Raw genomic sequence first — 16,073 nt, 5'->3', positions numbered from 1 at the left:
AAACTCTAATTTGGCTTAAAGATAAGAAAGATCATATCACAGGGAACATGTGTACTACTAAGTTTCAAGTTGATATGACTTCAACTTCATCAAAAACTTTAACCTAAAGCGGGACAGACGGACGGACAGACGGACGACCGGACGCACAGACCGAAAAACATAATGCCCCTCTACTATCGTAGGTGAGGCATAAAAATGTACGTTTGGTTAATAACACCATTCATAATATAAAAAAGATCATGTTTATTCAAAAGAGGTTTGTTCCTTAAATATTCATAATAAAATTCACTCGACTGTGATTTAAACAACATGTAAACATTGATTTGTATTAATGGGAACGTAGTAGAGTTAGTTTACGTGTTGAGAACACTAATACCATACCGAGTTTAGCTCAATGTGAACATGTCCTTAGTGATATATACATTGTATACAACATATCTTTTTATCCATCATGTTCATAAAAAGACTTTTAAAAGCATCCAAAATGTAAAAATATAACAACTTTTATTAATAAAATATACACAATGAAGCAAGAAACGATGCCAAAAATACCAGCAAATATGTAGTAAACAGTATATTGATTGTTTATTTATGTTCTATTACTTTGTTTGAAAATAATGTTTTCACTTAACATGAGCGTATTGAACAATTTTTATACAAAAGTTCAAAGTTTTAAATAACACTTAATTCATAGAGTTAAATGTTATTTTCTGTTAAACAATTAAAAATATGTAAAATGCAAAGCATATAGTAAGTCGTTTTAGACTTATATAGTTGTATTGAGTTTGATTGTCAACATTTCGGTAGTAAACACACATTCCAAGCAATTCGGACAGTCCTTAAACATCATAACTATTTTGCTACAAATAATCAAATTACCTTTAAGGACATACGATACAGTGAGAGGGAGCTGTTGATATTAGAAACTAAAAATATGTTATAAATCCGGGAGAAATAATCCTTATTGGCTTTTAAAACGAGCGGGAAAAACCAGGCAACATTGAAAAGTTATGTTTTCGTGAATATTACAAGTCAATATTTATTTCTTTTTTTCTAAAAAAAAGCCCAAAAGAAACTGACATATTTTAAAAAGTAGGTCATTGAAGTAAGTTAGTTCCTTCTTTCTTTCTTTTGGATATTCGAATGGTATACATCTTTTGTGTCAATCATCAACAAAATATTTCAGTGAATCTTTACCGTATCGTATCCCCTTTATCGCAACAGTCTGCACGAACTAATAAATAAGTGGTGTAAAACGTGTCTTATTGACGTTATGGCCAAAACTTGAAAGAATGGACGTCCTATATTAATCAAATTATTACAGGATTTTCTGTTTTCTTTGATTGTCATTCTTAGTAAGTATGTAGAATACTCAATACAACGCAATGTAGCATTCATATAAAATAGGAAGATGTGGTATAATTGCCAACGAGAAAACTCTCCACAAGAGACCAAATGACACAGAAATTAACAACTATAGGTCACCGTACGGCCTTCAACAATGAGCAAAACCCATACCGAATAGTTAGCTATAAAAAACCCCGAAATGACAAATGTAAAACAATTCAAACGAGAAAACTAACGGCCTGTTTGTTTAAAAGGAGTAGGGGCAATAAGGCAATTATTTGGCCCACAAATTAGTGCAAATTGATAAGTTACCATACATATTCTTAAATTTGTCATAACTACATAAAAATACAAGGTGTTCAGAAAATAAAAACATATTTCAGGTTAAACGAGAAATCAAAGCAACAAACCATGACAAAATGTGAATATCTTGTAAAATTTCTTGATTTTCCTTGCTTTACATCAACTTTTGAGTATATATTAGTTTGGGAAAGTATGTGCTCAACCAAGAAACAACTTTATTTTCAGTGAGATTTTGTCAATAAGTATAAAAAAGCTTTGTTGTTTCTTTACTGCGCACGATGTTTCCACAATAGAAATAACGATGGTAAACTGCATAAATTTTGTAGTTTCTTCATTAAAACAATAAAATATTTTGACGTAATATCATAAATCATATCATAACATCAAACAGTTTCTATAATTAATGTATATTTCTTAATTTTATGCATATCTAAACATGATGTGCAAATTCGAAATAGTCCTCAAAATTTTTATTTCTTAGGCTAAAACCTTTTCCTTTCCAGTTGCAAACTTTACAAAATTAAATGTTGATTTTGTATGTTGTGTACCATAAATCTATCTGGATTGTAATTGTTTTCTTAAGTTTTCTTTTTTTCATGCTTTTCAAATTCGAAAAGGAGAAGTCCATTACACGGACATAATCAGAAGTTATTCTTTATCAAAAAACGGAACGAATGGAAAACAACTGTGATATTTTTGTCTTAGTACAGAACCAAATTTCAGAAACATACTGAAGTCGTTATCTTATTTTTATAAAAATAATTGCTTAGGAATAATGATTTAAAGCACATCAGAATTATTAGATATCGCTATTATGATTGTGGTGTTATATCACTGAAGCACACATTAAAAACGATCATTTAGACAACTTAGTATAATCCTATATAATGAATTACTATCATTGGACAGTAACATGGTACACGTGTATATCTGTTCAAATATTTAATCATTGTTCCAAAATTCTATATTCTATTAAGATCAGTTCTGAATTGGAATAGAGTCTTTTTTTGTAATTGATTAATATCTGTTGTAACCACTGTTTGAATAGTACTCGTTACCTAAAAATAAACAGAAACAAATTCATTTCAAATTTAATATACACTGTTGTCGAATCTATTACCAATAACATTTTAGTAAAACAAATGCTGATTTTATAATGTTTTATGTGTTACCATGGTTACTGTGGATTCATTGTTAATCTTTGGGTATACATTTTCGTGAATTTCGTGGCCATAGGTGAACCACGAATTTGCATGTTCAACGATGTACATATTTTCAATTGGTTTGTAAGCAGACTTTTTCGAAACTACAAAATTTAATATTCACGGACATATAATCTTTCCCATGAAAATTGGTACCCACGAAAACGAATGAATTCACATGTTTAACCCCGCCGCATTTTTGCGCCTGTCCCAAGTCAGGAGCCTCTAGCCTTTGTTAGTCTTGTATTATTTTTAATTTTAGTTTCTTGTGTACAATTTGGAGTTTAGTATGGCGTTCATTATCACTGAACTAGTATATATATTTGTTTAGGGACCAGCTGAAGGACGCCTCCGGGTGCGGGAATTTCTTGCTGCATTGAAGACCTGTTGGTGACCTTCTGCTGTTGTCTGTTCTATGGTCGGGTTGTTGTCTCTTTGACACATTCCCCATTTCCATGCTCAATTTTATGGATATAAAATACAGTAGTTTACCAATGTCCAGACTACATAAATCGGTAAGACAGTAACACATGGAGTTTGCAAACAAAAACGGAGTGAATTGCATGAACTCATAAAGGAGCGAGACCGGGTATGCACCAGAATTCATCCATTCCATCAAAATTGGAATGCAGGATACCACATGTAAAGTTAAATCTTACAAAATCATTTAAATCAAAGACAGTTTCTTCCTCAAACACGCGACTCTACACTAAGATTAGATGTGAATGCAGTCATATTTCAATCCTTTATGGGTTGATTTATATTACATATATAAGTAAGCAATGAATGTGGTTGTTAATTTTGTTAGATGCTTTTTGTGCTTCCTTGTTAAATGTTTGTTTGTTTTGAGATTGTGACACCTATTATGTCTGTTTTGTTCACGCATCGTTGTAAATATAATGGAATTTGATGCGACTGTCATACAAGTGAGAGGTTAAGCGCTGTAAAACCAAGTTCAATCCACCATTTTCTAAATTTGAAAATGCCTGTGCCGGGTCGGGGATGTGACAGTTGTTGTCCATTCGCTTGATGTGTTTTATCTTTTGAGTTTGCCATTTGATTAGGGACTTTCTGTTTTGAATTTTACTCGGAGTTCAGTATTATTGTGATTTTACTTTCTATGCATAGCTCGAATTCCTTGTCCATATATAGCTATATGTTTGGGCTATTATGGACCTAAAAGCTCTTCCAATTTTGAGTGACATGTTTTGGATTTGCACACATTTTCGTCTAAAATGTGCCTGCAAAACGGTAAAGGTCGGACTGTTGTGGTTTATAAATCCTTTTTCATGTCAAAACGATGTCAATATATGATAAACGTAATTGATTAAAGAAATATATTCGAACATGAAATGTGTGGGAAATGTTAAGAGTGTAAGTTTTCTAGAATATGTTTTGATGTTGTAAATTTAGTACCTTTTAACAAAAATTAAAATCAGAAACGTTCAGTTCTTTTCTTTTCAACAATTGTTGTGTCATACAGTAAGATAACATTTACTAGATATTGAAAATGAAATTAGATAGTCCGTTCTCAGAATTTTCGAACACTATTTAATGCAAATGATATGACTGAAAATTGACTCGCTGTTTTAGCGATCATTCTTGCGAGCTCGGTTTAGATTAAAAGTAAATTTCATTTGAAAAGCCTCTTAAACGTTCTACTGCGTTCTGTTACAATGAAAGAATTCCGCCAACCTAAACTTGAATATACTGTTTATAATGAATACTACCTCGGTTTGATCTTTGTGGCAGTAAAATATTGCTCCTAGAAACGTGACGCCCCGTTGGTGGTCTGCTGAATCCGCGATTGCTTTGGGATGATGGAAATTCATCTTTAGAAGTAGGTCGTGCCAACGGTTGTGTTTTAAAAGCACCATTAGAGACCTGTCGCTTTACTGGGGGTGGACGAATATCTCCCTTTGATGACTGTTTCCTTAGTTGCGACTGATGTTTACTTCTAAATGAACAAAAATACCAACATAGTTATATATGTTAGCTTTCTACTTTAAAAGTAATGAAATTCTTTTTAGATAATATTTCATAAAACGAGTTCTTAACAATTGCATATACTCAGTTGCAGCAGTGTACATTCATTTTTATCTGTTACGGTGGTTTACCGCACCAGACTATTTTATACTAATTAATGTGTCTACTGTCCTTACATAAACGATCTTTAAAATGAAAAATATACGTTTAATGATTGTAATATCTTAAATATCATATTAGGACTAAATCGAAATTTTGTCATTATTATTACATTTTTAAGGGCATAAATTTGTATTAAGGATGTACATAGATGAAATTAAAAAAACCTAGAATTTAAAATTGATACTCTAAGTCAGAAGAGCATTAGTTAATGAATAAAATAAGTTTAAAATATTGATAGGTTATGGAACTCCTTTTCGAGATATCTAATTTTTACAAAATGGAGGGAAAAGGCTGACTCGGACGTTTACCTTATATTTGCATTGGTATTATTTTGGTCTCAAATCAAAAGAAAAGAAATCTAGAATCTGCTTAAATTTTGGTAAATGACCTATGATGAGCTATTGAAGTCTTATATGAAAAAAAAATGGATGTAATGGGGCAAAATATTTTACCCTGTATCGTAGGAAAAAAACGAAGGAGTCCGAACACCTGACAAAAATTCCTTAACCTGACCTAAGTACATCCTTAATTAGGAGATATGAGCAGAAACCTTTTGTGAGGTAAATCAAAAGGACACAAATCCAGACCTTGAATTACACAGGAACAGATTTCGTTGATACGAAACCTCTATTCATCGTTTAGTACGAAGGAACATACAATATGAAATGTTTTAAAATCATATCTGACTTTTGTTTCGTGTTTTTCGAGCATTACATTCAAGTAAACAAAACTGTAATAGAATTAACATAAATGCTAATATTTCATTGTTTTAAAGGTAAACCTATAGTTTCAAGTGATTTTACTTACTATAAATGCCATAATTATCTTGTATGAAATGAGATAAATGTCAAAATAGAATGTTCAATTGTCCCTGATAACATTTCAAAATCGGTAATGATTTAGTTGAGGCTCGATGTAAAAATTTAACAGAAACTAATAAATAATTTAACATAAATCAATTTCTATTTTAAAAATTAACCCGAATGAACAATCTTTCAATACAAATCGGAAAACCTAACTAGGCTCATAAGGATCAGACGCTAGTACTGTGCAACAAAAAGGAAGACAACAACATTTCTTCCTAAATTGGCAAGATATGAAGAACATCAAAAGACCTGTTGAGAGATATGAAAATTATCATCACGAACTTCCTAAATTTTAAATATATGGATGAAACAAATCAACTGAAAACAAACTGAAACCACATTCTAAAGTCAAATTCAAACAATGATGTCGTTCAAACAATAGTCAATGGAACTAAGGGTGGGAGGAATTTTTTTAATACTGTTTAATAGTTATATGTTTAACTAATTGTATTCATTTTAGAGTAATTGTATATGATGTTATCATCCTTTTGTGATTTTTTGTCATTACTATAATTAAAGTGTATATAATGACAATAAAATATTGAACTGAATTGAATTGAATCAAATTGAATACCTTGATTTTCATTTAGCTCAACAGTGTAATTATATACTTTTGCCATACATTCTTCTTGAAACGTTTTTGTTTGGTTAGGTGTACAATTAGTAATTTCTGTATATAAAAATCACTTTTTACAAATATGTTGTTTTTGACAGCACGTTTCCTAAGATTATATGTGTTTGGCTTGACAATGGTATGGTAGGTATGTACTCGGTTACTTTCGGATGGTATTTTCTGACGAGGGCGTTAACACTTTTAAATTTCAATGTTGATCTGATACTTGAAACTTAATTACTATACTTACGGTCCACCTTGTAAGGCATTGTTATTTTGATACCTTATCTTGTCATGAGGTACTACATGATCGAGAGGTGCCTGGAATTATATCAATTAATTGATTTATTCTACAAGACAACGAAGCCTTTTATGCAGTTTTACACGTGCCTAATTCTATAGCCACCAAATAATCAAAATACAAAAATATCAGTGGCTAAAAAAATCAATTACTTGTCTAATACTTATTCTTTGTATGGTCATTTCACATTGTTTGTACTAGGACTGTACACTATAACGGGTATATTAAAAAAAACAAAAAAGGAGATGTGGTATGATTGCCAATGAGACAACTATCCACCAAAGTTCAAAATGAAGTTGATGTAAGCAATTATAGGCAACCGTACGGCTTCAAAAAAAAAAAATAACGTATAGTCGGCTATAAAAATGCCGACATGAAAAATATGAAACAATACAATTGAGAAAACAAACGACCTAAATTATAACGAAAAACAAATATGACAGACATGAACCAACGACAACCACTGAACTACAAGCTATTTACTAAATGAATGCGGCTGGGATGAACATGTTTGAAGGCCCCAACCATTCCCCCTAACATATGACAGTGGTGTAACAGTACAACATAATAACAAACTTCAAAATACTTTTAATAGTATTTGGATTGCAGACTAGATCTCAACAGTAAGATATTAGTTTTGAGTATCAGGTAAAAGAAAGGCAAATTATATGAAAGGGACATTCAAACTCATAAGTCGAAGGTAAACTGACAACGACATCTCAAAAAAAAAGAAAACGACCGAAGGACAAACAAAACTTTACAACACACAACATAGAAAACTAAAGATTGAGCAACACGAACTCCAACATAAACTGGGGTGATCTCAGGCATTGGTCAATATTGTGCAAACATTTCTTTTTTTATCTCTCTCTCTTTTCCTTCACCAGTTTCTTTGTAGTTTCATTAGATGATACTGGAAACCAACTTTAGTCTCTTATATTATTTTTTGTGTGGTCTGATTGTTGATTGTCTGATTGCCGAATAATTGTTGTATATTTACAAACGGAATTTGTTTCTTATTAGCCATACAATTATGACATGAATGGTTATGTTTGAAAACATAAAGAATATTGACAAATGAACTTAATTTAAGAAAAGAACAAAAGTTTCCAAATGAAATAAAAAACCAGAAATAATTCAGTAATTTTGTATCAAAACATTCAATATTTGTAATTATCGGCACACATTATCCACAGTATCTGTTGTTCTGTTCTTAAGTTTGGCTATCATTTTGTCATGTCTCAAGAAATGACCAACTGCAAACGTACACATGTTATCGTTCTAGTTTTAGCAATATGATGACTATTATCAATTGAATTGCATATAACATATTGCACTTGACAACACTATACATTCGCATTTGTAATTGTTTTTGTCTAGTGTGTTGATATTTAATATATTCATATAATCAATCAGTCTAAAGTACATGTATAACCTCTAATTCAAAACTTTAATTTTATAATCTTATTTAAATCTTCGGCTGTAATTTTGAACCTATTGTGTTGTTCCAAAAATAAATGTAAAAAGATGATTGCCAATAAGACAACTATCCACCAGAGATCATATAGTGTAGATGTAAACAACTATAGGTCAACATGTGACCTTCAACAATTTGCACAACCCATTCTATATACTAAGCTATACGAATCCCTGATCTGAGAAAATGGACAACAATATAAGCAATAGATGGCGTGATTTATAGCAAAAAAATTATGACAGACATCAACATGCGACAAAAGCGTAATAACAGGCTCCTGACTAGTGACCGGCATAGACAGAATTAAGCGGGGTTCAACATATTTGTGAGAGCTCAACCCTGTCCTGAACCTGTTAGAGTGGTGGAACGACACAAAAAACATGTAAACATTAGTTCAAAAGGGCTTGACACAGCAAAACGGTTTATCACTCTTTATTTTTTCCTGTGCAGTACGGTTCGGTATTTCCTCTGTATGTGGTGTGATTGGCCTAGACTAACTGTTTTCTACGGTTAAGTGTATTCAGCATGAGTTTTGTACGGCGTGATTTATCTTTAAGGAGAACTAGCATTTTATTTAAGGGCGCCATATTCTCAGTTCAAACTAATTAATAGTATGGTCTCATTGGATACTTATAATCAATTTGTTATACTAGTTTAATAAGTTTGCTTAAAATCATGATGCAATATGTCCTGAACTTAATAGGGTCGTATAAAAGTTGATAGGTTTGATTTAAAAACCAACTCTGACTAAAACATATATGCCGTATATTGTTTATTTGGTAGTTTATTTTTTAACTAACTAATTATTGGACAATGCATAAAAACGTCCCTAAAATGTCCGGCTCATTTATGGTAAGCTTTTTAAAACTTGCATTCATGGCAGTCGTGAATGGGTTACCATATGCTTTCCAATCATCTTTTTTTCAGGAATGGTTTGCTAGAATGCTACTATTTAACCGCTTGTCCTCATTTCTGAACATCTCGGATGACTAATTTCAATGAAATTATGATTATTTTCCTACATAACATTGTCTAGCACTACCCCCCCCCCCCCCCCCCCCCCCATATTTGTAATACTATAAATTGTACAGCAAATATTGTGTACAAAATAGTGCTATTGACTTCCGTCTGTTTAATTTTGATTTTGTTATTGGGTACGGTGATGTGTGATTTTATATACTTTTGTGTTTTCTAACTTTTCAAAGTTGTCAATTTCATGAATGTGAATCATTCTGATTGCATCAGTTTTCAGCTCGTATTCCTATGGATTCACATAGATTTTATAAAATAATTAAATAATGTATTTGAAATGTATAAAAGCCATTAACCCAATATTTGTGTTTTTATTATCATATTAGCACTGCCATACAATCCGTCAATTTTGAAGTTATGTCGTTTGCAGCTAGGTATTAACTGCAAAGATTGGCAGTTAAAATGCCTCAACTATTTTCTTCTTACTTCTTGATTTAAAATTATTTATTTCATTACAGTTAGTTGACATACCTTTAATGGTTCACTATGAGATCGTCTAGACATTCGTATACAGCATACAATAACAATTATTACAATTAGCAAAAGCAGGCAGCCCACAGAAATGGCAACCGGAATTACCCATACTACAAATAACAGACAGAAAATTATATGTAATTTGTTATATAATTATATATGTTAACAATATTTTAGTGTTCATTGTTTTATTTCAAGTCTTTAAACAATTGTTGAAGAAGCATATTTCGCTTATTTCATGACCATTATCATCAGGCACAATAGGCAATTAAAACCCCATTGTTTGACACAAGAACCGCAATCACAGTTTGTATAATTTCATATTCTACATCCACTCTAACATGATAACCAATGAGTATACATGTATTATATAATTTCTTTGTCTGCCATTTTGGTCTATATTTTTTATTTTTGTACTTGTATGAGACTTTCAAATCTGTAGGCACTGATTGACCTGTAAAGGCTATTCTATCAAAAAGCATTGCGCATCAAATTTTGTATCTTTTTATTACCTGGTAGTTCTGTCGTTTTATTTGTCGTTGTGTCGATTGGGCTTGGTGTTGAGGAAGATGGAGTTATCCCGTTGCACGTGTAACAACACAAGTTTCGGTCAGTGTCACTATATGTCGTACAGGAATTAACATAACAGTTGTTTGCCTTATCGCCATACTCACAATCTTCAATATGAAAACAAATGTATTAACAAATATACCAAACTATAAGGGCAGGTCAAGAAGAGGGAAGTCAATGACACCAAGCAAAATCAAACGTTCGACTAAATCAACAAAAGGAACAAATGCAAAATAACTGTCATATTCCTGACTTGGTACATGCATTTTCCAAAGAAACTGGTTGGTTAAACCTGGTTTAATAGTAAGCTAAAACACTTGTATGGCAGTTGTTTATATCTCCGTTATATTGACAAAATTGCATGCGCTATCAAAACAGACATCATAGGATTAATAATATCTTTTACCTTATTAACTTGTCAATTTTCTCGTCAGAAGATCGACTACAACATAAATATGTTAGTAACTGTGAGGAGCCATAAAAAGGGAGCAATATTGCAATAAACAGGAAAATGCAAATGGTTCAATGATTTTAACATGATATCTATACAATGTAACATATGATTCGGGTGAGTTCTAAAACACCTTGTCGTAAAATTTAAAGAAGCGGTTCGGATTCAACCAATGTTGTTAATGATTATTTTCGTACAGAATATATTTAAACTAAGTTTTAAAATCGATGTTCATTATTAATATAGATATATTCTTTGAATGAATAGAAAATAGTACCTGATAATTTTTATTTGAAAGAGCTTGCGAAATGTCAGAGAAATGAAGATATAATTTTCAGTTTGTGACATCGGAAATTATAAGTTATATACATTCCATTTGAGTTGTTTAAAAATTTATCGAGTTTTCAGTAAGGGGATTGTTAATAAAAAATAATTGGTTAGTCCTTCATAACGTTGAAACAAAGTATACAATGAACATTTTGCATTTCATTTCAAGGTGATCCCAACCGTCGAACACTTGCTTGTGCACGCCCTTTCGAGAGTAAACTATACCTGATATTGTGGTTGTGTACTGTGTGCAGGTTTGGCAGCATATGTTTCCATTATTACCATAGCACTGGGAGCCAGCTGTTATATTAGAACAGTCTGAACGATCACCATATTTACAATCTAAAAAAACAAAGGTCTTAATTGAACAGTGTGTTAGATATGCAACAACAGTCTAAATTGTTGCAATATTTACATTCGAGTTAGAAATGTAAATGGTATTATTCTAAAATATTGTCTATGTAAGCTCGAATAGTCTGCACGACTGCCGTATATATGATTAACCACGATAAGAAATTGTCTTCAAGTGTGATTAATATGTGAAATACTATAGTATCTAATTATGAATTGGTACTAAAGGGAATGGTGTGAATAAACAACATAACAACTGATTACATTTGTTTTTCATTTCGGTAATACATCTGTGTGCTTATACCTAACACATCTAATTCCTACTCCAGAGTACACGACACAGTTTAGCTTCATTTTAGTTAAACTAAGAACAAAAGTGCGAGAAAGCCTAATACATAAAACTTTAAAGGCTCGTTTCTCTGACACCGAGCAAAACGGTTTTTAAACTATCTGTTTAATGTCGTCATTTCTGCGGAGATATTAATACCTTTTAAAACGTCGTTTACGTATGAGCTTCGCTTACAATCGAATGCAAAAAGAAGTTCGGACAGAACGCTCCTTATCGGGAAATGAATGAAAAATGAAAAAATGAGGCAAACAAAACCGGTATTGCTTGAAAGAGATGGAACAATGACGTTGTAAAATATTAACAGAAAACATAGCGAGACTATCTAAAAACCTTTTTTGGATTAGGACTATCCATTACTTAGTCAATGTTAACAACTCATTCATTTACCCAAGTTTCTTCTGTTGTTTGTTTGCTTGTGGGTATGACAATTTAAGCTTTTGATAAATCAATAAATTTATTGGATTTTTGACTGGATGCATTTCTGCTAATTTCAATTATGTTTGCGCTTTCTGGTTATTTTGGCAGCATGACTTACATAGAACTCATTATCAATGAAAACAGACAATCCCGCGACATTTTAATCCATGACAATAACATATTTAATATGGACCTTCTAAGTGATTGGTAACAATGACAATTTTGTAATATTTTTTATTTGATATTTTCTAAAAAAAAACATAGATTTTGTGTTTTCGTCCTTTTCAACATACCTGGGATATTTGTGATATACGGAGAACACGTATTACAGCAGTTTTCTCCATTATTACCAGTATAACAGCCATAACTCGTAATGGCTGAACAGTCAGATTTATCACCAAATTCACAACCTGTCGATTAAATAAAACCATTTCAAATATATAGCGTGTGTATGTTTTATTTTTTTAAGTTTGTGTTGTTTATTTTGTTTTTTTTTCTTTATTGGAAGCCGACCCAAGAGGTTAAGTTTTCAATTCCGTATGATCAAAAGAGAAAAAAGTGAACAATCTGCGTTTAATCATTATAATGAAGCCTGCATAATATAAAATATTAAAATAAAACAAAAATATCAATAAAACAAAAACGAAAAGAAACAACACTAACAAAATCTACACTTTATATTGAGCAACAATAACCTCGCCAAAAAAACATTTAGAATATCATATACAATAGAAACAGGTATTTGGGATGAACGTTTGCATCAAATATTAATCTACAAAAGTACACTCGTTTACTTCAAAATTGCAGTTTAAATATGTGTGCAAGCCTCTTTGTGTACAACGTTGAAAGGTATGCATTTATAAAATGTCATATATTCTTTTCAGCAGTTATGAAGATAAATATTTGAAATCGGATATCAATTTTTCCTTAAAAAAAGACATTCTATATCAAATTTTTAATAAGAAGAAAAATTGATAGGTTCAACAAATTCTTTTCTTGTAGCAAGCTATTTAAAATGCATGTATTAAGGTTTAGAATAAATAAGTAAAATTAAACATTACCTGATACACCTGTAGCAATATTGTAACAGGATTTACAGCATTGTGGATAAATAGTTGGGTTATAGCACCTGTATGATTGCTGGAGGATAAGAGAGGCACAAGTTTGCTGCAGAACAAGTACACCTGTCTGATCAACAAATACACAATTTTCTAAACATGAATGAAAGAATTTAATAAAAACATGCTGCAAAATCATTTAAACATGTTCATGAAATACATGTATTGAATTTCCGTTTAAAATTTATTTTACCATACACTTGGAGTCAGAAAATGTGTTTAGTACTCTGTAGAGCGTTTGTTTTCGTTTTGTTTTTATTTTCATTTGTATATTAATTCTTTAGTGAACATGCACAGCACCTATATCATGAATATAAATAGGCATGTTAGAAAAAAATCACAATTGACAATGGAGAGTCGGAAGTCTAGAGTTGAGATATTTAAATAAGGGTTTATCTGAAAAGGTTGAATTTCATTATTGAATTACTCGGTATACTAATGGTAAATAAACTCATCATAGAGATCTCTGTACGACAGACGCGCGTTTCGTTTACAATAGACCCATCAGTGACGCTCGAATCAAAAAAATACCTTATAAAAGCAAAGTTGAAGAACATTAAAGACCCAAAATTTCCAAAAAACAGCTTCCATAACATTGCTATTAATACCTATATCTAACATGTAATTGTTTTAGATATAAGCTGTTTAGCATACAATTGGATATAGTCATTCCATAGTTTCTAAATTAAGAGTGCTTTGTGGTTGCTTGCTTGGTTGATTGCTTGGTTGATAAATACACACGTTATAGCTGAATTTGCGGTATGGGTTTTGCTCATTGTTGAAGGCAGTAGGGTGACACAGGATTGTAAACTTCTATGTCGTTTGGTCTCTGGTGGAGAACTGTTTCATTGTCAATCATACCGCATCTTCTTATTTTTACATGTTGCACTGATCCGGACACGAGATATAGGCCTTTTGTTCCGCATGTTCTTAGGAACCCGAACCCATGTTTGTTTTAATCGCTGATTTTTTACCCGGACTGCCCATCTATTTAGAGGACGGTGCATTAACCATTCCAAGAGCAAACCATTTTCGTTAAATATTTGTCACTGAACGTCACAGTAACAATCAATCAATGAATTGTCCAATATGAAATATCCGTTTCTTTACGTTACTGTCAATCAATACATCATTTAATCAAGCAAACATTCCAAGCTAATCGATGGATTAATGATTGCGAAATTCGTTCAATTAGAAAGTATGCAATATTTAAATCAATCAATAAACCAAATATATGAAGTATTGGATGCTTCCAATTAACCGACTAATCACGTGCTCCCAACAAATCTACTTATAATCATGTTAGTAAAGACGGAAAGGCCTTCACTCACAAAACGTTCATATTCATTGGAAGCAAAGTTAGAAAAGCCATTGGTGCGCCGAGTTAATCATTGATTAAATTAATACTTTTGAGATGACCCTTATTTAAATGTCTCACCTGTAAACTCTCGACTATTAGTCGTATTAGTGTTAGTGTATAGCGCCATTTAAATTTGTTTAAACATTTTTTGGTAATTGTTTCAGCTCCTGTTGAAAGTTAGGAAAAGGCAGTTTCAAATTTTTCAACGTTTAAATGATATTTTTCCGGAATTGGCACGAATTTAATTAAGATACTTTGAAGTGAAATATATTTGTCATGCTGCATACATCAAGTCTCGATGACAAAAACAGAATTTACAATTTTAATGCTGAAATTATTGTATATTTCAAATACCTTCGGCACAAGGAGACAACAAGAATAAAAACATATATGAATATATGATAGTATTAGTCACTGTAAGACGAATACTGAAAATACATAAGATATTGCTAAACGACAGTTTTAATTTTCAAAAATATATGCATTTATAGAAAAATATTCAACGAGTGAATGAACAACACATTTATTCACGAATGCGCGTAGCTCTTGAGTTAATTATCATTATAATACCTTACATTATATAATAATTATTTGATTGTCTAATACGGAATTACGTGTCATATTTTAATTTCGATGTTTTTTCCAAAAATTGGCAGGAGTGGTGACTAACAACGACAAGTTGAACCCTCCATCGAACAGAACTATTATTCCCCGGTGAATGACTTTTTCAGCCCCTTGGTTTTGCACGAGTTATCTCCGATAAAAAATGACGTCATTGACAAAATGGCAACGGCCAGGTAAGAAGCCCATCAAGTAACAAGGAAACAAGATCAAACAAGGCTGGAAAATCATCTAGTTCCGATGATATCTCTCGTAAACAGTCCTCTTCAGGTCCATCAATGTTTTACAGAAATAGTCTACCTTTGGCGAACATACCAGAAATTTTTAGACACAAAATAATTTTCTAACGTAAGTATTTTAACAATCTTTTTATTTCCTCCCGTATGACAATATTTTACACTTAATTGTGTGTTCGTTACAATAAAACAATTTTGGCCCATTGAGTCTGTGAATATCCAAGCCCTCGTGGAATAACCCTTATTCGGGTTGACAATTTTGGATATTCACCTCCTCAGCGGGCCATAATTGTATAGTGTTGTTTGGTCACTAGTTTAATATTCTTTTTATTACATTGACAATGAGCTTTTTAATGGAAATAAAATAAAAAATGCAAGGGACTATAAGTTTTTCTACGCATTCAGTTTGTTTTGATGTAACGTCATCGACAACGTCTTGACAACACCTATTGTTCTATGACGTCAGAGGAGTGAAATTATCGATTTAATTTCACATGTGAAATTATTGGT

At 31.7% G+C, this 16,073-nt stretch overlaps 1 protein-coding gene across 1 annotated transcript in view; it reads right to left on the bottom strand.

Moving 5' to 3' along the window:
* Nucleotides 1–223: 223 nt before the first annotated feature.
* Nucleotides 224–16,073, bottom strand: part of LOC127717627 (uncharacterized) — a 49,630-nt gene continuing 33,780 nt past the window's right edge. The window contains exons 15-22 of the mRNA XM_052223349.1: nucleotides 13,290–13,439; nucleotides 12,522–12,638; nucleotides 11,337–11,453; nucleotides 10,276–10,440; nucleotides 9,761–9,873; nucleotides 6,730–6,800; nucleotides 4,583–4,809; nucleotides 224–2,708 (exon numbers count right to left, since the gene is read on the bottom strand). Coding sequence (XP_052079309.1) covers nucleotides 2,668–2,708; nucleotides 4,583–4,809; nucleotides 6,730–6,800; nucleotides 9,761–9,873; nucleotides 10,276–10,440; nucleotides 11,337–11,453; nucleotides 12,522–12,638; nucleotides 13,290–13,439 — 1,001 coding nt within the window. The 3' untranslated portion in view covers nucleotides 224–2,667. The remainder of the gene's footprint in view (nucleotides 2,709–4,582; nucleotides 4,810–6,729; nucleotides 6,801–9,760; nucleotides 9,874–10,275; nucleotides 10,441–11,336; nucleotides 11,454–12,521; nucleotides 12,639–13,289; nucleotides 13,440–16,073) is intronic.

This window comes from Mytilus californianus, unplaced genomic scaffold (assembly GCF_021869535.1).
Source record: "Mytilus californianus isolate M0D057914Y unplaced genomic scaffold, xbMytCali1.0.p SCAF_10, whole genome shotgun sequence".
In the NCBI taxonomy this organism is placed as follows: Eukaryota; Metazoa; Mollusca; class Bivalvia; order Mytilida; family Mytilidae; genus Mytilus; species Mytilus californianus.
Note: the sequence above shows the minus strand (reverse complement) of the source record. Positions and strands in the feature narration are given on the sequence as shown.